Source organism: Scyliorhinus torazame, chromosome 4, assembly GCF_047496885.1.
Source record: "Scyliorhinus torazame isolate Kashiwa2021f chromosome 4, sScyTor2.1, whole genome shotgun sequence".
Classification (NCBI taxonomy): Eukaryota; Metazoa; Chordata; class Chondrichthyes; order Carcharhiniformes; family Scyliorhinidae; genus Scyliorhinus; species Scyliorhinus torazame.
The window spans coordinates 73,043,159-73,065,678 of NC_092710.1; the positions used below are offsets into that span (position 1 = coordinate 73,043,159).

The 22,520-nt window shown below is 58.7% G+C and overlaps 1 protein-coding gene across 1 annotated transcript in view; it reads left to right on the forward strand.

The window, feature by feature from the left end:
* ndufs2 (NADH:ubiquinone oxidoreductase core subunit S2) overlaps nucleotides 1-15,733 on the forward strand; it is a 132,842-nt gene extending 117,109 nt beyond the window's left edge. The window contains exon 9 of the mRNA XM_072500510.1: nucleotides 15,497-15,733. Coding sequence (XP_072356611.1) covers nucleotides 15,497-15,534 — 38 coding nt within the window. The 3' untranslated portion in view covers nucleotides 15,535-15,733. The remainder of the gene's footprint in view (nucleotides 1-15,496) is intronic.
* The last annotated feature ends 6,787 nt before the right edge of the window (nucleotides 15,734-22,520 follow it).

Below are 22,520 nucleotides of genomic sequence, written 5' to 3' on the forward strand. Positions count from 1 at the left end.
CCCAGCCAGGTGTTGAGCCTGACTAAATCCCGAATTCCTCTCCGAGCCCCAGCCAGGTGTTGAGCCTGACTAAATCCTGAATTCCTCTCCGAGCCCAGCCAGGCGTGGAGCCTGACTAAATCCCGAATTCCACTCCGAGCCCAGCCAGGCGTGGAGCCCGACTAAATCCCGAATTCCTCTCCGAACCCCAGCCAGGCGTGGAGCCTGACTAAATCCCGAATTCCCCCAACCCAGCCAGGCGTGGAGCCTGACTAAATCCCGAATTCCTCTCCGAACCCAGCCAGGCGTGGAGCCTGACTAAATCCTGAATTCCACTCCGAGCCCAGCCAGGCGTGGAGCCTGACTAAATCCTGAATTCCTCTCCGAGCCCCAGCCAGGCGTGGAGCCTGACTAAATCCCGAATTCCTCCCTGAACCCCAGCCAGGCGTGGAGCCTGACTAAATCCCGAATTCCTCCCTGAACCCCAGCCAGGCGTGGAGCCTGACTAAATCCCGAATTCCTCTCCGAACCCAGCCAGGCGTGGAGCCTGACTAAATCCCGAATTCCACTCCGAGCCCAGCCAGGCGTGGAGCCTGACTAAATCCTGAATTCCTCTCCGAGCCCCAGCCAGGCGTGGAGCCTGACTAAATCCCGAATTCCTCTCCGAACCCAGCCAGGCGTGGAGCCTGACTAAATCCCGAATTCCACTCCGAGCCCAGCCAGGCGTGGAGCCTGACTAAATCCTGAATTCCTCTCCGAGCCCCAGCCAGGCGTGGTGCCTGACTAAATCCCGAATTCCTCTCCGAACCCCAGCCAGGCGTGGAGCCTGACTAAATCCCGAATTCCTCTCCGAGCCCCAGCCAGGCGTGGAGCCTGGCTAAATCCCGAATTCCTCTCCGAGCCCAGCCAGGCGTGGAGCCTGACTAAATCCCGAATTCCACTCCGAGCCCAGCCAGGCGTGGAGCCTGACTAAATCCCGAATTCCTCTCCGAGCCCAGGCAGGCGTGGAGCCTGACTAAATCCCGAATTCCACTCCGAGCCCAGCCAGGCGTGGAGCCTGACTAAATCCCGAATTCCTCTCCGAACCCCAGCCAGGCGTGGAGCCTGACTACATCCCGAATTCCTCTCCGAACCCCAGCCAGGCGTGGAGCCTGACTAAATCCCGAATTCCTCTCCGAACCCCAGCCAGGCGTGGAGCCTGACTAAATCCCGAATTCCACTCCGAGCCCAGCCAGGCGTGGAGCCTGACTAAATCCCGAATTCCTCCCCGAACCCCAGCCAGGCGTGGAGCCTGACTAAATCCCGAATTCCTCCCCGAACCCCAGCCAGGCGTGGGGGCCTGACTAAATCCCGAATTCCTCTCCGAGCCCAGCCAGGCGTGGAGCCTGACTAAATCCCGAATTCCTCTCCGAGCCCCAGCCAGGCGTGGAGCCTGACTAAATCCCGAATTCATCTCCGAGCCCCAGCCAGGCGTGGAGCCTGACTAAATCCCGAATTCCTCCCCGAACCCCAGCCAGACGTGGAGCCTGACTAAATCCTGAATTCCTCTCCGAACCCCAGCCAGGTGTGGAGCCTGACTAAATCCCGAATTCCTCTCCGAACCCCAGTAAGGCGTGGAGCCTGACTAAATCCCGAATTCCTCTCCGAGCCCCAGCCAGGCGTGGAGCCCGACTAAATCCCGAATTCCTCTCCGAACCCCAGCCAGGCGTGGTTCCTGACTAAATCCCGAATTCCTCTCCGAACCCCAGCCAGACATGGAGCCTGACTAAATCCCGAATTCCTCTCCGAACCCCAGCCAGGCGTGGAGCCTGACTAAATCCCGAATTCCTCTCCGAGCCCAGCCAGGTGTTGAGCCTGACTAAATCCCGAATTCCTCTCCGAGCCCCAGCCAGGTGTTGAGCCTGACTAAATCCCGAATTCCTCTCCGAGCCCAGCCAGGCGTGGAGCCCGACTAAATCCCGAATTCCTCACCGAGCCCAGCCAGGCGTGGAGCCTGACTAAATCCCGAATTCCTCTCTGAACCCCAGCCAGGCGTGGAGCCTGACTAAATCCCGAATTCCTATCCGAGCCCAGCCAGGCGTGGAGCCTGACTAAATCCTGAATTCCTCTCCGAACCCCAGCAAGGCGTGGAGCATGACTAAATCCTGAATTCCTCTCCGAACCCCAGCCAGGCGTGGAGCCTGACTAAATCCCGAATTCCTCTCCGAACCCCAGCAAGGCGTGGAGCCTGACTAAATCCCGAATTCCTCTCCGAGCCCCAGCCAGGCGTGGAGCCTGACTAAATCCCGAATTCCTCTCCGAGCCCCAGCCAGGTGTTGAGCCTGACTAAATCCCGAATTCCTCTCCGAGCCCAGCCAGGCGTGGAGCCCGACTAAATCCCGAATTCCTCTCCGAGCCCAGCCAGGCGTGGAGCCTGACTAAATCCCGAATTCCTCTCTGAACCCCAGCCAGGCGTGGAGCCTGACTAAATCCTGAATTCCTCCCCGAGCCCAGCCAGACGTGGAGCCTGACTAAATCCCGAATTCCTCTCCGAGCCCCAGCCAGGCGTGGAGCCTGACTAAATCCCGAATTCCTCTCTGAACCCCAGCCAGGCGTGGAGCCTGACTAAATCCCGAATTCCTCTCCGAGCCCAGCCAGGCGTGGAGCCTGACTAAATCCTGAATTCCTCTCCGAACCCCAGCAAGGCGTGGAGCATGACTAAATCCCGAATTCCTCTCTGAACCCCAGCCAGACGTGGAGCCTGACTAAATCCCGAATTCCTCCCCGAGCCCAGCCAGACGTGGAGCCTGACTAAATCCCGAATTCCTCTCCGAGCCCCAGCCAGGCGTGGAGCCTGACTAAATCCCGAATTCCTCCCCGAGCCCAGCCAGGCGTGGAGCCTGACTAAATCCCGAATTCCTCTCCGAACCCCAGCCAGGCGTGGAGCCTGACTAAATCCTGAATTCCTCCCCGAGCCCAGCCAGGCGTGGAGCCTGACTAAATCCCGAATTCCTCTCCGAACCCCAGCAAGGCGTGGAGCCTGACTAAATCCCGAATTCCTCTCCGAACCCCAGCAAGGCGTGGAGCCTGACTAAATCCTGAATTCCTCCCCGAGCCCAGCCAGGCGTGGAGCCTGACTAAATCCCGAATTCCTCTCCGAACCCCAGCCAGGCGTGGAGCCTGACTAAATCCCGAATTCCTCTCCGAGCCCCAGCCAGGCGTGGAGCCTGACTAAATCCCGAATTCCTCTCCGAGCCCAGCCAGACGTGGAGCCTGACTAAATCCCGAATTCCTCCCCGAACCCCAGCCAGGCGTGGAGCCTGACTAAATCCCGAATTCCACTCTGAACCCCAGCAAGGCGTGGAGCCTGACTAAATCCCGAATTCCTCTCCGAGCCCCAGCCAGGCGTGGAGCCTGACTAAATCCCGAATTCCTCCCTGAACCCCAGCCAGGCGTGGAGCCTGACTAAATCCCGAATTGCTCTCCGAACCCCAGCCAGACATGGAGCCTGACTAAATCCCGAATTCCTCTCCGAACCCCAGCCAGGCGTGGAGCCTGACTAAATCCCGAATTCCTCTCCGAGCCCAGCCAGGCGTGGAGCCTGACTAAATGCCAAATTCCTCTCCGAGCCGAGCCAGGCGTGGAGCCTGACTAAATCCCGAATTCCTCTCCGAGCCCCAGCCAGGTGTTGAGCCTGACTAAATCCCGAATTCCTCTCCGAGCCCCAGCCAGGTGTTGAGCCTGACTAAATCCCGAATTCCTCTCCGAGCCCAGCCAGGCGTGGAGCCTGACTAAATCCCGAATTCCTCTCCGAACCCAACCAGGCGTGGAGCCTGACTAAATCCCGAATTCCTCTCCGAACCCAGCCAGGCGTGGAGCCTGACTAAATCCCGAATTCCACTCCGAGCCCAGCCAGGCGTGGAGCCTGACTAAATCCTGAATTCCTCTCCGAGCCCCAGCCAGGCGTGGAGCCTGACTAAATCCCGAATTCCTCTCTGAGCCCCAGCCAGGCGTGGAGCCTGACTAAATCCCGAATTCCTCCCTGAACCCCAGCCAGGCGTGGAGCCTGACTAAATCCCGAATTCCTCTCCGAACCCAGCCAGGCGTGGAGCCTGACTAAATCCCGAATTCCACTCCGAGCCCAGCCAGGCGTGGAGCCCGACTAAATCCCGAATTCCTCTCCGAACCCCAGCCAGGCGTGGAGCCTGACTAAATCCCGAATTCCCCCAACCCAGCCAGGCGTGGAGCCTGACTAAATCCCGAATTCCTCTCCGAACCCAGCCAGGCGTGGAGCCTGACTAAATCCTGAATTCCACTCCGAGCCCAGCCAGGCGTGGAGCCTGACTAAATCCTGAATTCCTCTCCGAGCCCCAGCCAGGCGTGGAGCCTGACTAAATCCCGAATTCCTCCCTGAACCCCAGCCAGGCGTGGAGCCTGACTAAATCCCGAATTCCTCCCTGAACCCCAGCCAGGCGTGGAGCCTGACTAAATCCCGAATTCCTCTCCGAACCCAGCCAGGCGTGGAGCCTGACTAAATCCCGAATTCCACTCCGAGCCCAGCCAGGCGTGGAGCCTGACTAAATCCTGAATTCCTCTCCGAGCCCCAGCCAGGCGTGGTGCCTGACTAAATCCCGAATTCCTCTCCGAACCCCAGCCAGGCGTGGAGCCTGACTAAATCCCGAATTCCTCTCCGAGCCCCAGCCAGGCGTGGAGCCTGGCTAAATCCCGAATTCCTCTCCGAGCCCAGCCAGGCGTGGAGCCTGACTAAATCCCGAATTCCACTCCGAGCCCAGCCAGGCGTGGAGCCTGACTAAATCCCGAATTCCTCTCCGAGCCCAGCCAGGCGTGGAGCCTGACTAAATCCCGAATTCCACTCCGAGCCCAGCCAGGCGTGGAGCCTGACTAAATCCCGAATTCCTCTCCGAACCCCAGCCAGGCGTGGAGCCTGACTACATCCCGAATTCCTCTCCGAACCCCAGCCAGGCGTGGAGCCTGACTAAATGCCGAATTCCTCTCCGAACCCCAGCCAGGCGTGGAGCCTGACTAAATCCCGAATTCCACTCCGAGCCCAGCCAGGCGTGGAGCCTGACTAAATCCCGAATTCCTCCCCGAACCCCAGCCAGGCGTGGAGCCTGACTAAATCCCGAATTCCTCCCCGAGACCAGCCAGGCGTGGAGCCTGACTAAATCCCGAATTCCTCCCCGAACCCCAGCCAGGCGTGGGGGCCTGACTAAATCCCGAATTCCTCTCCGAGCCCAGCCAGGCGTGGAGCCTGACTAAATCCCGAATTCCTCTCCGAGCCCCAGCCAGGCGTGGAGCCTGACTAAATCCCGAATTCCTCTCCGAGCCCCAGCCAGGCGTGGAGCCTGACTAAATCCCGAATTCCTCCCCGAACCCCAGCCAGACGTGGAGCCTGACTAAATCCTGAATTCCTCTCCGAACCCCAGCCAGGCGTGGAGCCTGACTTAATCCCGAATTCCTCTCCGAACCCCAGCAAGGCGTGGAGCCTGACTAAATCCCGAATTCCTCTCCGAGCCCCAGCCAGGCGTGGAGCCCGACTAAATCCCGAATTCCTCTCCGAACCCCAGCCAGGCGTGGTTCCTGACTAAATCCCGAATTCCTCTCCGAACCCCAGCCAGACATGGAGCCTGACTAAATCCCGAATTCCTCTCCGAACCCCAGCCAGGCGTGGAGCCTGACTAAATCCCGAATTCCTCTCCGAGCCCAGCCAGGTGTTGAGCCTGACTAAATCCCGAATTCCTCTCCGAGCCCCAGCCAGGTGTTGAGCCTGACTAAATCCCGAATTCCTCTCCGAGCCCAGCCAGGCGTGGAGCCCGACTAAATCCCGAATTCCTCTCCGAGCCCAGCCAGGCGTGGAGCCTGACTAAATCCCGAATTCCTCTCTGAACCCCAGCCAGGCGTGGAGCCTGACTAAATCCTGAATTCCTCCCCGAGCCCAGCCAGACGTGGAGCCTGACTAAATCCCGAATTCCTCTCCGAGCCCCAGCCAGGCGTGGAGCCTGACTAAATCCCGAATTCCTCTCTGAACCCCAGCCAGGCGTGGAGCCTGACTAAATCCCGAATTCCTCTCCGAGCCCAGCCAGGCGTGGAGCCTGACTAAATCCTGAATTCCTCTCCGAACCCCAGCAAGGCGTGGAGCATGACTAAATCCTGAATTCCTCTCCGAACCCCAGCCAGGCGTGGAGCCTGACTAAATCCCGAATTCCTCTCCGAACCCCAGCAAGGCGTGGAGCCTGACTAAATCCCGAATTCCTCTCCGAGCCCCAGCCAGGCGTGGAGCCTGACTAAATCCCAAATTCCTCTCCGAACACCAGCCAGGCGTGGTTCCTGACTAAATCCCGAATTCCTCTCCGAACCCCAGCCAGACTTGGAGCCTGACTAAATCCCGAATTCCTCTCCGAACCCCAGCCAGGCGTGGAGCCTGACTAAATCCCGAATTCCTCTCCGAGCACAGCCAGGTGTTGAGCCTGACTAAATCCCGAATTCCTCTCCGAGCCCCAGCCAGGTGTTGAGCCTGACTAAATCCCGAATTCCTCTCCGAGCCCAGCCAGGCGTGGAGCCCGACTAAATCCCGAATTCCTCTCCGAGCCCAGCCAGGCGTGGAGCCTGACTAAATCCCAAATTCCTCTCTGAACCCCAGCCAGGCGTGGAGCCTGACTAAATCCTGAATTCCTCCCCGAGCCCAGCCAGACGTGGAGCCTGACTAAATCCCGAATTCCTCTCCGAGCCCCAGCCAGGCGTGGAGCCTGACTAAATCCCGAATTCCTCTCTGAACCCCAGCCAGGCGTGGAGCCTGACTAAATCCCGACTTCCTCTCCGAGCCCAGCCAGGCGTGGAGCCTGACTAAATCCTGAATTCCTCTCCGAACCCCAGCAAGGCGTGGAGCATGACTAAATCCCGAATTCCTCTCTGAACCCCAGCCAGACGTGGAGCCTGACTAAATCCCGAATTCATCTCCGAGCCCCGGCCAGGCGTGGAGCCTGACTAAATCCCGAATTCCTCCCCGAACCCCAGCCAGACGTGGAGCCTGACTAAATCCTGAATTCCTCTCCGAACCCCAGCCAGGCGTGGAGCCTGACTAAATCCCGAATTCCTCTCCGAACCCCAGCAAGGCGTGGAGCCTGACTAAATCCCGAATTCCTCTCCGAGCCCCAGCCAGGCGTGGAGCCCGACTAAATCCCGAATTCCTCTCCGAACCCCAGCCAGGCGTGGTTCCTGACTAAATCCCGAATTCCTCTCCGAACCCCAGCCAGACATGGAGCCTGACTAAATCCCGAATTCCTCTCCGAACCCCAGCCAGGCGTGGAGCCTGACTAAATCCCGAATTCCTCTCCGAGCCCAGCCAGGTGTTGAGCCTGACTAAATCCCGAATTCCTCTCCGAGCCCCAGCCAGGTGTTGAGCCTGACTAAATCCCGAATTCCTCTCCGAGCCCAGCCAGGCGTGGAGCCCGACTAAATCCCGAATTCCTCTCCGAGCCCAGCCAGGCGTGGAGCCTGACTAAATCCCGAATTCCTCTCTGAACCCCAGCCAGGCGTGGAGCCTGACTAAATCCTGAATTCCTCCCCGAGCCCAGCCAGACGTGGAGCCTGACTAAATCCCGAATTCCTCTCCGAGCCCCAGCCAGGCGTGGAGCCTGACTAAATCCCGAATTCCTCTCTGAACCCCAGCCAGGCGTGGAGCCTGACTAAATCCCGAATTCCTCTCCGAGCCCAGCCAGGCGTGGAGCCTGACTAAATCCTGAATTCCTCTCCGAACCCCAGCAAGGCGTGGAGCATGACTAAATCCTGAATTCCTCTCCGAACCCCAGCCAGGCGTGGAGCCTGACTAAATCCCGAATTCCTCTCCGAACCCCAGCAAGGCGTGGAGCCTGACTAAATCCCGAATTCCTCTCCGAGCCCCAGCCAGGCGTGGAGCCTGACTAAATCCCGAATTCCTCTCCGAACCCCAGCCAGGCGTGGTTCCTGACTAAATCCCGAATTCCTCTCCGAACCCCAGCCAGACATGGAGCCTGACTAAATCCCGAATTCCTCTCCGAACCCCAGCCAGGCGTGGAGCCTGACTAAATCCCGAATTCCTCTCCGAGCACAGCCAGGTGTTGAGCCTGACTAAATCCCGAATTCCTCTCCGAGCCCCAGCCAGGTGTTGAGCCTGACTAAATCCCGAATTCCTCTCCGAGCCCAGCCAGGCGTGGAGCCCGACTAAATCCCGAATTCCTCTCCGAGCCCAGCCAGGCGTGGAGCCTGACTAAATCCCGAATTCCTCTCTGAACCCCAGCCAGGCGTGGAGCCTGACTAAATCCTGAATTCCTCCCCGAGCCCAGCCAGACGTGGAGCCTGACTAAATCCCGAATTCCTCTCCGAGCCCCAGCCAGGCGTGGAGCCTGACTAAATCCCGAATTCCTCTCTGAACCCCAGCCAGGCGTGGAGCCTGACTAAATCCCGAATTCCTCTCCGAGCCCAGCCAGGCGTGGAGCCTGACTAAATCCTGAATTCCTCTCCGAACCCCAGCAAGGCGTGGAGCATGACTAAATCCCGAATTCCTCTCTGAACCCCAGCCAGACGTGGAGCCTGACTAAATCCCGAATTCCTCCCCGAGCCCAGCCAGACGTGGAGCCTGACTAAATCCCGAATTCCTCTCCGAGCCCCAGCCAGGCGAGGAGCCTGACTAAATCCCGAATTCCTCCCCGAGCCCAGCCAGGCGTGGAGCCTGACTAAATCCCGAATTCCTCTCCGAACCCCAGCCAGGCGTGGAGCCTGACTAAATCCTGAATTCCTCCCCGAGCCCAGCCAGGCGTGGAGCCTGACTAAATCCCGAATTCCTCTCCGAACCCCAGCAAGGCGTGGAGCCTGACTAAATCCCGAATTCCTCTCCGAACCCCAGCAAGGCGTGGAGCCTGACTAAATCCTGAATTCCTCCCCGAGCCCAGCCAGGCGTGGAGCCTGACTAAATCCCGAATTCCTCTCCGAACCCCAGCCAGGCGTGGAGCCTGACTAAATCCCGAATTCCTCTCCGAGCCCCAGCCAGGCGTGGAGCCTGACTAAATCCCGAATTCCTCTCCGAGCCCAGCCAGACGTGGAGCCTGACTAAATCCCGAATTCCTCCCCGAACCCCAGCCAGGCGTGGAGCCTGACTAAATCCCGAATTCCACTCTGAACCCCAGCAAGGCGTGGAGCCTGACTAAATCCCGAATTCCTCTCCGAGCCCCAGCCAGGCGTGGAGCCTGACTAAATCCCGAATTCCTCCCTGAACCCCAGCCAGGCGTGGAGCCTGACTAAATCCCAAATTCCTCTCCGAACCCCAGCCAGACATGGAGCCTGACTAAATCCCGAATTCCTCTCCGAACCCCAGCCAGGCGTGGAGCCTGACTAAATCCCGAATTCCTCTCCGAGCCCAGCCAGGCGTGGAGCCTGACTAAATGCCAAATTCCTCTCCGAGCCGAGCCAGGCGTGGAGCCTGACTAAATCCCGAATTCCTCTCCGAGCCCCAGCCAGGTGTTGAGCTTGACTAAATCCCGAATTCCTCTCCGAGCCCCAGCCAGGTGTTGAGCCTGACTAAATCCCGAATTCCTCTCCGAGCCCAGCCAGGCGTGGAGCCTGACTAAATCCCGAATTCCTCTCCGAACCCAGCCAGGCGTGGAGCCTGACTAAATCCCGAATTCCTCTCCGAACCCAGCCAGGCGTGGAGCCTGACTAAATCCCGAATTCCACTCCGAGCCCAGCCACGCGTGGAGCCTGACTAAATCCTGAATTCCTCTCTTGAGCCCCAGCCAGGCGTGGAGCCTGACTAAATCCCGAATTCCTCCCTGAACCCCAGCCAGGCGTGGAGCCTGACTAAATCCCGAATTCCTCTCCGAACCCAGCCAGGCGTGGAGCCTGACTAAATCCCGAATTCCACTCCGAGCCCAGCCAGGCGTGGAGCCCGACTAAATCCCGAATTCCTCTCCGAACCCCAGCCAGGCGTGGAGCCTGACTAAATCCCGAATTCCCCCAACCCAGCCAGGCGTGGAGCCTGACTAAATCCCGAATTCCTCTCCGAACCCAGCCAGGCGTGGAGCCTGACTAAATCCTGAATTCCACTCCGAGCCCAGCCAGGCGTGGAGCCTGACTAAATCCTGAATTCCTCTCCGAGCCCCAGCCAGGCGTGGAGCCTGACTAAATCCCGAATTCCTCCCTGAACCCCAGCCAGGCGTGGAGCCTGACTAAATCCCGAATTCCTCCCTGAACCCCAGCCAGGCGTGGAGCCTGACTAAATCCCGAATTCCTCTCCGAACCCAGCCAGGCGTGGAGCCTGACGAAATCCCGAATTCCACTCCGAGCCCAGCCAGGCGTGGAGCCTGACTAAATCCTGAATTCCTCTCCGAGCCCCAGCCAGGCGTGGTGCCTGACTAAATCCCGAATTCCTCTCCGAACCCCAGCCAGGCGTGGAGCCTGACTAAATCCCGAATTCCTCTCCGAGCCCCAGCCAGGCGTGGAGCCTGGCTAAATCCCGAATTCCTCTCCGAGCCCAGCCAGGCGTGGAGCCTGACTAAATCCCGAATTCCACTCCGAGCCCAGCCAGGCGTGGAGCCTGACTAAATCCCGAATTCCTCTCCGAACCCCAGCCAGGCGTGGAGCCTGACTAAATCCCGAATTCCACTCCGAGCCCAGCCAGGCGTGGAGCCTGACTAAATCCCGAATTCCTCCCCGAACCCCAGCCAGGCGTGGAGCCTGACTAAATCCCGAATTCCTCCCCGAGACCAGCCAGGCGTGGAGCCTGACTAAATCCCGAATTCCTCCCCGAACCCCAGCCAGGCGTGGGGGCCTGACTAAATCCCGAATTCCTCTCCGAGCCCAGCCAGGCGTGGAGCCTGACTAAATCCCGAATTCCTCTCCGAGCCCCAGCCAGGCGTGGAGCCTGACTAAATCCCGAATTCCTCTCCGAGCCCCAGCCAGGCGTGGAGCCCGACTAAATCCCGAATTCCTCTCCGAGCCCAGCCAGGCGTGGAGCCTGACTAAATGCCAAATTCCTCTCCGAGCCGAGCCAGGCGTGGAGCCTGACTAAATCCCGAATTCCTCTCCGAGCCCCAGCCAGGTGTTGAGCCTGACTAAATCCCGAATTCCTCTCCGAGCCCCAGCCAGGTGTTGAGCCTGACTAAATCCCGAATTCCTCTCCGAGCCCAGCCAGGCGTGGAGCCTGACTAAATCCCGAATTCCTCTCCGAACCCAGCCAGGCGTGGAGCCTGACTAAATCCCGAATTCCACTCCGAGCCCAGCCAGGCGTGGAGCCTGATTAAATCCTGAATTCCTCTCCGAGCCCCAGCCAGGCGTGGAGCCTGACTAAATCCCGAATTCCTCTCTGAGCCCCAGCCAAGCGTGGAGCCTGACTAAATCCCGAATTCCTCCCTGAACCCCAGCCAGGCGTGGAGCCTGACTAAATCCCGAATTCCTCTCCGAACCCAGCCAGGCGTGGAGCCTGACTAAATCCCGAATTCCACTCCGAGCCCAGCCAGGCGTGGAGCCTGACTAAATCCTGAATTCCTCTCCGAGCCCCAGCCAGGCGTGGTGCCTGACTAAATCCCGAATTCCACTCCGAACCCCAGCCAGGCGTGGAGCCTGACTAAATCCCGAATTCCTCTCCGAGCCCCAGCCAGGCGTGGAGCCTGGCTAGATCCCGAATTCCTCTCCGAGCCCAGCCAGGCGTGGAGCCTGACTAAATCCCGAATTCCACTCCGAGCCCAGCCAGGCGTGGAGCCTGACTAAATCCCGAATTCCTCTCCGAGCCCAGCCAGGCGTGGAGCCTGACTAAATCCCGAATTCCACTCCGAGCCCAGCCAGGCGTGGAGCCTGACTAAATCCCGAATTCCTCTCCGAACCCCAGCCAGGCGTGGAGCCTGACTACATCCCGAATTCCTCTCCGAACCCCAGCCAGGCGTGGAGCCTGACTAAATCCCGAATTCCTCTCCGAACCCCAGCCAGGCGTGGAGCCTGACTAAATCCCGAATTCCACTCCGAGCCCAGCCAGTCGTGGAGCCTGACTAAATCCCGAATTCCTCTCCGAACCCCAGCAAGGCGTGGAGCCTGACTAAATCCCGAATTCCTCTCCGAGCCCCAGCCAGGCGTGGAGCCTGACTAAATCCCGAATTCCTCTCCGAACCCCAGCCAGGCGTGGTGCCTGACTAAATCCCGAATTCCTCTCCGAACCCCAGCCAGACATGGAGCCTGACTAAATCCCGAATTCCTCTCCGAACCCCAGCCAGTCGTGGAGCCTGACTAAATCCCGAATTCCTCTCCGAGCCCAGCCGGGTGTTGAGCCTGACTAAATCCCGAATTCCTCTCCGAGCCCCAGCCAGGTGTTGAGCCTGACTAAATCCCGAATTCCTCTCCGAGCCCAGCCAGACGTGGAGCCTGACTAAATCCCGAATTCCTCTCCGAGCCCCAGCCAGGCGTGGAGCCTGACTAAATCCCGAATTCCTCCCCGAGCCCAGCCAGGCGTGGAGCCTGACTAAATCCCGAATTCCTCTCCGAACCCCAGCCAGGCGTGGAGCCTGACTAAATCCTGAATTCCTCCCCGAGCCCAGCCAGGCGTGGAGCCTGACTAAATCCCGAATTCCTCTCCGAACCCCAGCAAGGCGTGGAGCCTGACTAAATCCCGAATTCCTCTCCGAACCCCAGCAAGGCGTGGAGCCTGACTAAATCCTGAATTCCTCCCCGAGCCCAGCCAGGCGTGGAGCCTGACTAAATCCCGAATTCCTCTCCGAACCCCAGCCAGGCGTGGAGCCTGACTAAATCCCGAATTCCTCTCCGAGCCCAGCCAGACGTGGAGCCTGACTAAATCCCGAATTCCTCCCCGAACCCCAGCCAGGCGTGGAGCCTGACTAAATCCCGAATTCCACTCTGAACCCCAGCAAGGCGTGGAGCCTGACTGAATCCCGAATTCCTCTCCGAGCCCCAGCCAGGCGTGGAGCCTGACTAAATCCCGAATTCCTCCCTGAACCCCAGCCAGGCGTGGAGCCTGACTAAATCCCGAAATACTCTCCGGGTCCCAGCCAGGCGTGGAGCCCGACTAAATCCCGAATTCCTCCCCGAACCCCAGCCAGGCGTGGAGACTGACTAAATCCCGAATTCCTCTCCGAGCCCAGCCAGGCGTGGAGCCTGACTAAATCCCGAATTCCTCTCCGAGCCCCAGCCAGGCGTGGAGCCTGACTATATCCCGAATTCCTCTCCGAGCCCCAGCCAGGCGTGGAGCCTGACTAAATCCCGAATTCCTCACCGAGCCCAGTGTCAGTACAGCCCGGATACTCGCTGCTGACTGTTGAACCTCGGCAGAAACCATTTCGCACCCCACCCCCTCCCCTCCGCCATTCAAATCCACAGTTGTCTTGCTCAAAGTATGTCTGCTTGTCCAGAATTAGCTCTGGTGCGCCCTGTGGTTATTAACTGACCCGTCAGATGGACGTAACTTCCCCAATCTCATTATTCACACTGAAAAGCTATATTCAGCACAATGTATCGCTCGCTGACTCTTGTGATCTTTAACCCTGTGCTGGAACTGCCCTGCCATTGTTTGATGGGACTGTGTAAGCAGAACAACATCGACTCCGCCATCTCGGGCCTGCAGCACTGGCCTGAGTGTGGCTTCACTTCCCTGGCTGCACCCTCGCTTAATGGTCAACTTGTAGTCCCAACAACTAACCAAAGTCTGGGAGCAGACGTTCCTCTGTCTTCAGTGGGAGACCCTTCATTCTGAAACTGTGCTAGATTTCCCTGCACACCCTCCCAGCATCTGCCCTGGTACGCCCCGGTAAGGGTTTCCTCCGGGTACTCCGGTTTCCTCCCACAGCCCAAAGAAGTGCATGTTAGGTGGATTGGCCAGGACAATTGTCCTTGGTGTCAGAAAGGTTAGGTGGGGTTCTGGGGATAGGGTGGAGGTTGGGCTGAAGTGAGGTTCTCTTTCCAACGGCCGGTGCAGACCCGATGAGCCGAATGGCCTCCTTCTGCACTGTAGATTCCATGTTTCTATGATTCTCTGAAGTGTTTCCAAAGCAAGTATATCCTTCCTTGAGGAGACCATGAATATACACCGGACCCTCAATATGAGCTCAGCAGTACTCTGTACCGTTGGAGCTGGTCTTCTGGAATTTTATGCTCCATCTGCTTGCAATAAGGCTCTGGGAGTGTTTCATGGGGTCAGTATAGAGGGAGCTTTACTCTGTATCTAATCCTGTGCAGTACCTGTCCTGGGAGTGTTTGATGGGGACAGTGTAGGGGGAGCTTTACTCTGTATCTAACCCCGTGCTGTACCTGTCCTGGGAGTGTTTGATGGGGACAGTGTAGAGGGAGCTTTACCCTGTATCCCACCCCGTGCTGTACCTGTCCTGGGAGTGTTTGATGGGGACAGTGTAGAGGGAGCTTTACTCTGTATCTATCCCCGTGCTGTACCTGTCCTGGGAGTGTTTGATGGGGACAGTGTAGAGCGAGCTTTACTCTGTATCTAACCCCGTGCTGTACCTGTCCTGGGAGTGTTTGATGGGGACAGTGGAGAGGGAGCTTTACTCTGTATCTAACCCCGTGCTGTACCTGTCCTGGGAGTGTTTGATGTGGACAGTGTAGAGGGAGCTTTACTCTGTATCTAACCCCGTGCTGTACCTGTCCTGGGAGTGTTTGATGGGGACACTGTAGAGGGAGCTTTACTCTGTATTGAACCCCGTGCTGTACCTGTCCTGGGAGTGTTTGATGGGGACAGTGGAGAGGGAGCTTTACTCTGTATCTAACCCCGTGCTGTACCTGTCCTGGGAGTGTTTGATGGGGACAGTGTAGAGGGAGCTTTACTCTGTATCTAACCCCGTGCTGTACCTGTCCTGGGAGTGTTTGATGGGGACAGTGTAGAGGGAGCTTTACTCTGTATCTAACACCGTGCTGTACCTGGCCTGAGAGTGTTTGATGGGGACAGTGTAGAGGGAGCTTTACTCTGTATCTAACACCGTGCTGTACCTGGCCTGGGAGTGTTTGATGGGGACAGTGTAGAGGGAGATTTACTCTGTATCTAACCCCGTGCTGTACCTGGCCTGGGAGTGTTTGATGGGGACAGTGTAGAGGGAGCTTTACTCTGTATCTAACCCCGTGCTGTACCTGGCCTGGGAGTGTTTGATGGGGACAGTGTAGAGGGAGCTTTACTCTGTATCTAACACCGTGCCGTTGCTGTCCTGGGAGTGTTTGATGGGGACAGTGTAGAGGGAGCTTTACTGCGCTTTGAACGCAGGCGGAATCAAACCCTTGGTGAAACATCACCAAGTTGTCGAACTTGTCAAAAGGGGAACTATCAAAAGGGAAGCTCTTGTTTCCTGGCGATGCTTCCACTGAATGCAGGGCGAGCTTGTTGACGCCACTCTGGCCTCTGAACCAGTGTCTGCAGGAACCTTGCATCAGACTGAGCCCAGTGGTTAGGAAGTAACATGTTTTCTCTTGGTGCAGGATCTGGGTTCAATGCTCCTGAGCAACCTGTTCATGTCTCTCTCTCTCTCTCTCTTCCCCCTTCCAGGCACCCAAGACATTGTGTTTGGCGAAGTGGACCGCTAAGAGTATTGCCGCCGAGACTTCGGGCAGTCCGATCTCTGTTTGTTTTCGGTGTGACTTCATTCTCCCTGCACCCCCCCAGTTCCGGGGACCTCCTCCACCCCACGTCTTTTCGGCCACGCGCGTATGTGTGTCTGTCCGGCCGTGTCGGCGGTTTGATGTCCCCCCCCGCCGCCCGGTTAATAAAGGTTTGAGGCGTCAATGGCTTATCTCGTTTGTGCTAAAACAACCATCGTGCGTCAGCGGGGCTGTTTGACTGCAGGAGCATCACTTTCGCACAAGTGGAGGCCGGTTGGGACCCGTCTGCACAGAACAGGGGTGGGAGGGGGAGGTGGGCCGGTGTACGTCTCGGGCTCAATGCACTCAGTCCACCCCGGGGGGGAGATCAGGGCCTTGGGTTATCGTTGCCTGTCGGGCGCGCGCACTCGAGCGTCCCGGAGCCGAGCGCGAGATGTGCCATCGGCCGTGCTCGACCCCGGAGCCTGATTTAACGCAGGCTGGCCATTTAGCAGACGGCCAGCCTTGCCAGGGCGGGCAGGCATTGCGAAAAGGGGAGGGTGCAGGCGGGCCTCGCCAATCGGCTCCCTCGGCGGGCAGCCACTGCAGAGCAGCCTCGGGGAGCCGCAGACCCACGAGAAACAAATACCAGCGGAGAGCTCGACGCTGCAAAGAGACCGTCTGGGCAGCTCCTTCAGACACACACACAGCTCAGTCCGTCCCCACACACCTGACATCACATCTGGATCAAGGTGACAGCTCAAACATGAATGGTACAATCGACCCACCCGCTAACTGGAAAGGCAGATGGGTCGCAAACAATTGGCCCATCAGTGGAGTAAGAAGCAGCTCTATTGTCGTCGGGCGTGTTCCCAACTCTCGTGCATGCCCAGCATCACCTCGCCTGATTACATCTGCTCCCAGGTCGGGATAGCGCCCCCTGAGCAACGTAATATTCTGGCCAAGTTTCGAGGAGCCGGTGGAGTTCTCAGCCTGGGATCTTGCCGTGTATGTCCGGCTTTCGTTCTTGCCACCAGTCACTCGGTTTACCAAACTCGCTACTCTGCTGGCCCTCCCCGCTCTCCCTCCCCTCCCCGCTCTCCCTCCCCTCCCCGCTCTCCCTCCCCTCCCCGCTCTCCCTCCCCTCCCCGCTCTCCCTCCCCTCCCCGCTCTCCCTCCCCTCCCCGCTCTCCCTCCCCTCCCCGCTCTCCCTCCCCTCCCCGCTCTCCCTCCCCTCCCCGCTTTCCCTCCCCTCCCCGCTCTCCCTCCCCTCCCCGCTCTCCCTCCCCTCCCCCCTCTCCCTCCCCTCCCCCCTCTCCCTCCCCTCCCCCCTCTCCCTCCCCTCCCGGCTCTCCCTCCCCTCCCGGCTCTCCCTCCCCTCCCGGCTCTCCCTCCCCTCCCGGCTCTCCCTCCCCTCCCCGCTCTCCCTCCCCTCCCCGCTCTCCCTCCCCTCCCCGCTCTCCCTCCCCTCCCCGCTCTCCCTCCCCTCCCCGCTCAACCCCCCTCCCCGCTCTCCCTCCCCTCCCCGCTCTCCCTCCCCTCCCCCCTCTCCCTCCCCTCCCCCTCTCCCTCCCCTCCCGGCTCTCCCTCCCCTCCCGGCTCTCCCTCCCCTCCCCTCCCCCCTCTCCCTCCCCTCCCCTCCACCCTCTCCCTCCCCGCTCTCCCTCCCCTCCCTGCTCCCCCTCCCCGCTCCCCCTCCCCTCCCCTCCCCCCTCTCCCTCCCCTCCCCTCTCCCCTCCCCTCCACCCTCCCCTCCCCTCCCCGCTCCCCCTCCCCTCCCCGCTCCCCCTCCCCTCCCCGCTCTCCCCCCCCCCTCCCCGCTCTCCCTCCCCTCCCCTCCCCGCTCTCCCTCCCCTCCCCTCCCCGCTCTCCCTCCCCTCCCCGCTCTCCCTCCCCTCCCCGCTCTCCCTCCCCTCCCAGCTCTCCCTCCCCTCCCCGCTCTCCCTCCCCTCCCCGCTCTCCCTCCCCTCCCCGCTCTCCCTCCCCTCCCCGCTCTCCCTCCCCTCCCCGCTCTCCCTCCCCTCCCCGCTCTCCCTCCCCTCCCCTCCCCGCTCTCCCTCCCCTCCCCGCTCTCCCTCCCCTCCCCGCTCTCCCTCCCCTCCCCCCTCTCCCTCCCCTCCCCTCCCCGCTCTCCCTCCCCTCCCCTCACCCGCTCTCCCTCCCCTCCCCGCTCTCCCTCCCCTCCCCCCTCTCCCTCCCCTCCCCTCCACCCTCTCCCTCCCCTCCCCGCTCTCCCTCCCCTCCCTGCTCCCCCTCCCCGCTCCCCCTCCCCTCCCCTCCGCGCACCCCCTCCCCTCTCCGCTCCCCTCCCCGCTCTCCCCCCCCCTCCCCGCTCTCCCTCCCCTCCCCTCCCCGCTCTCCCCCCCCCCCCCTCCACGCTCTCCCTCCCCTCCCCTCCACGCTCTCCCTCCCCTCCCCTCCCCGCTCTCCCTCCCCTCCCCTCCCCGCTCTCCCTCCCCTCCCCTCCCCTCCCCTCCCCGCTCTCCCTCCCCTCCCCTCCCCGCTCTCCCTCCCCTCCCCGCTCTCCCTCCCCTCCCCGCTCTCCCTCCCCTCCCCGCTCTCCCTCCCCTCCCCGCTCTCCCTCCCCTCCCCGCTCTCCCTCCCCTCCCCGCTCTCCCTCCCCTCCCCGCTCTCCCTCCCCTCCCAGCTCTCCCTCCCCTCCCCTCTCCCTCCCCTCCCCGCTCTCCCTCCCCTCCCCTCCCCGCTCTCCCTCCCCTCCCCTCCCCGCTCTCCCTCCCCTCCCCTCTCCCTCCCCTCCCCGCTCTCCCTCCCCTCCCCTCCCCCCTCTCCCTCCCCTCCCCTCCCCCCTCTCCCTCCCCTCCCCTCCCCCCTCTCCCTCCCCTCACCTCCCCGCTCTCCCTCCCCTCCCCGCTCTCCCTCCCAAGAACAAAGAAATGTACAGCACAGGAACAGGCCCTTCAGCCCTCCAAGCCCGTGCCGACCATGCTGCCCGACTAAACTACAATCTTCTGCACTTCCTGGGTCCGTATCCCTCTATTCCCATCCTATTCATGTATTTGTCAAGATGCTCCCTCTCCCTCCCCTCCCAGGTCTCCCCTCCCCTCCCCGCACTCCCTCCCCTCCCCTCCCCGCTCTCCCTCCCCTCCCCGCTCTCCCTCCCCTCCCTGCTCTCTCCCTCCCCTCCCCGCTCTCTCCCTCCCCTCCCCGCTCTCTCCCTCCCCTCCCCGCTCTCTCCCTTCCCTCCCCGCTCTCTCCCTCCCCTCCCCGCTCTCCCTCCCTCCCCTCCCCGCTCTCCCTCCCCTCCCCTCCCCGCTCTCCCTCCCCTCCCCTCCCCGCTCTCCCTCCCCTCCCCTCCCCGCTCTCCCTCCCCTCCCCGCTCTCCCTCCCCTGCCCGCTCTCCCTCCCCTCCCCTCCCCGCTCTCCCTCCCCGCTCTCCCTCCCCTCCCCGCTCTCCCTCCCCTCCCCGCTCTCCCTCCCCTCCCCGCTCTCCCTCCCCTCCCCGCTCTCCCTCCCAAGAACAAAGAAATGTACAGCACAGGAACAGGCCCTTCGGCCCTCCAAGCCCGTGCCGACCATGCTGCCCGACTAAACTACAATCTTCTACACTTCCTGGGTCCGTATCCCTCTATTCCCATCCTATCCATGTATTTGTCAAGATGCCCTTAAATGTCACTATCGTCCCTGCTTCCACCACCTCCTCCGGTAGCGAGTTCCAGGCACCCACTACCCTCTGCGTAAAAAAAACTTGCCTCGTACATCTACTCTAAACCTTGCCACTCTCACCTTAAACCTATGCCCCCGAGTAATTGACCCCTCTACCCTGGGGAAAAGCCTCTGACTATCCACTCTGTCTATGCCCCTCATAATTTTGTAGACCTCTATCAGGTCCCCTCAACCTCCTTCGTTCCAGTGAGAACAAACCGAGTTTATTCAACCGCTCTTCATAGCTAATGCCCTCCATACCAGGCAATATTCTGGTAAATCTCTTCTGCACCCTCTCTAAAGCCTCCACATCCTTCTGGTAGTGTGGCGACCAGAATTGAACACTATATTCCAAGTGTGGCCAAACTAAGGTTCTATACAGCTGCAACATGTCTTGCCAATTCTTATACTCAATGCCCCGGCCAATGAAGGCAAGCATGCCGTATGCCTTCTTGACTACCTTCTTCATCTGTGTTGCCCCTTTCAATGACCTGTGGACCTGTACTCCTAGATCTCTTTGACTTTCAATACTCTTGAGGGTTCTACCATTCACTGTATATTCCCTACCTGCATTAGACCTTCCAAAATGCATTACCTCACATTTGTCCGGATTAAACTCCATCTGCCATCTCTCCGCCCAAGTCTCCAGACAATCTAAATCCTGCTGTATCCTCCGACAGTCCTCATCGCTATCCGCAATTCCACCAACCTTTGTGTCATCTGCAAACTTACTAATCAGACCAGTTACATTTTCCTCCAAATCATTTATATATACTACAAAGAGCAAAGGTCCCAGCACTGATCCCTGTGGAACACCTCTGGTCACAGCCCTCCAATTAGAAAAGCATCCTTCCATTGCTACTCTCTGCCTTCTATGACCTAGCCAGTTCTGTATCCACCTTGCCAGCTCACCCCTGATCCCGTGTGACTTCACCTTTGGTACTAGTCTACCATGAGGGACCTTGTCAAAGGCCTTACTGAAGTCCATACAGAAAACATCCACTGCCCTACCTGCATCAATCATCTTAGTGACCTCCTCGAAAAACTCTATCAAGTTAGTGAGACACGACCTTCCCTTCACAAAACCGTGCTGCCTCTCACTAATACGTCCATTTGCTTCCAAATGGGAGTAGATCCTGTCTTGAAGAATTCTCTCCAGTAATTTCCCTACCACTGAAGTCAGGCCTGTAGTTCCCAGGATTATCCTTGCTACCCTTCTTAAACAGAGGAACAACATTGGCTATTCTCCAGTCCTCCGGGACATCCCCTGAAGACAGTGAGGATCCAAAGATTTCTGTCAAGGCCTCAGCAATTTCCTCTCCAGCCTCCTTCAGTATTCTGGGGTAGATCCCATCAGGCCCTGGGGACTTATCTACCTTAATATTTTTTAAGACACCCAACACCTCGTCTTTTTGGCTCTCAATGTGACCCAGGCTATCTACACACCCTTCTCCAGACTCAACATCTACCAATTTCTTCTCTTTGGTGAATACTGATGCAAAGTATTCATTTAGTACCTCGCCCATTTCCTCTGGCTCCACACACAGTTTCCCTTGCCTATCCTTCAGTGGGCCAACCCTTTCCCTGGCTACCCTCTTGCTTTTTATGTACGCATAAAAAGCCTTGGGATTTTCCTTAACCCTATTTGGCAATGACTTTTCGTGACCCCTTCTAACCCTCCTGACTCCTTTTTAAGTTCCTTCCTACTTTCCTTATATTCCACGCAGGCTTCGTCTGTTCCCAGCCTTTTAGCCCTGACAAATGCCTCCTTTTTATTTTTGATAAGGCCTACAATATCTCTCGTTATCCAAGGTTCCCGAAAATTGCCGTATTTATCCTTCCTCACAGGAACATGCCGGTCCTGAATTCCTTTCAACTGACACTTGAAAGCCTCCCACATGTCAGATGTTGATTTGCCCTCAAACATCCGCCCCCAATCTATGTTCTTCAGTTCCCGCCTAATATTGTTATAATTAGCCTTCCCCCAATTTAGCACATTCATCCTAGGACCACTCTTATCCTTGTCCACCAGTACTTTAAAACTTACTGAATTGTGGTCACTGTTACCGAAATGCTCCCCTACTGAAACATCTACCACCTGGCCGGGCTCATTCCCCAATACCAGGTCCAGTACCGCCCCTTCCCTAGTTGGACTGTCTACATATTGTTTTAAGAAGCCCTCCTGGATGCTCCTTACAAACTCCGCCCCGTCTAAGCTCCTGGCACTAAGTGAGTCCCAGTCAATATTGGGGAAGTTGAAGTCTCCCATCACCACAACCCTGTTGTTTTTACTCTTTTCCAAAATCTGTCTACCTATCTGCTCCTCTATCTCCCGCTGGCTGTTGGGAGGCCTGTAGTAAACCCCCAACATTGCGACTGCACCCTTCTTATTCCTGATCTCTACCCATATAGCCTCACTGCCCTCTGAGGTGTCCTCCCGCAGTACAGCTGTGATATTCTCCCGAACCAGTAGCGCAACTCCGCCTCCCCTTTTACATCCCCCTCTATCCCGCCTGAAACATCTAAATCCTGGAACGTTTAGCTGCCAATCTTGCCCTTCCCTCAACCAGGTCTCTGTAATGGCAACAACATCATAGTTCCAAGTACTAATCCAAGCTCTAAATTCACCTGCCTTACCCGTAATACTTCTTGCATTAAAACATAATATGCACTTCAGGCCACCAGACCCGCTGTGTTCAGCAACTTCTCCCTGTCTGCTCTGCCTCAGAGCCCCACTGTCCCTCTTCCCTCGTTCTCCCTCAATGCTCTCACCTTCTGACCTATTGCTCCCGTGCCCACCCCCCTGCCATACTAGTTTAAACCCTCCCGTGTGACACTAGCAAACCTCGCGGCCAGGATATTTATGCCTCTCCGGTTTAGATGCAACCTGTCCTTATATAGGTCACACCTGCCCCGGAAGAGCTCCCAGTGGTCCAGATAACGGAAACCCTCCCTCCTACACCAGCTGTTTAGCCACGTGTTTAGCTGCTCTATCTCCCTATTTCTAGCCTCACTGGCACGTGGCACAGGGAGTAATCCCGAGATTACAACCCTCGAGGTCCTGTCTTTTAACTTTCTGCCTAGCTCCCTGAACTCCTGCTGCAGGACCTCATGCCCCTTCCTGCCTATGTCGTTCGTACCAATATGTACAACGACCTCTGCCTGTTTGCCCTCCCCCTTCAGGATGCCCTCTCCCCGTTCGGAGACATCCTGGACCCTGGCACCAGGGAGGCAACATACCATCCTGGAGTCTCTTTCACGTCCACAGAAGCACCTATCTGTGCCCCTGACTATAGAGTCCCCTATTACTATTACTCTTCTGCGCTTTG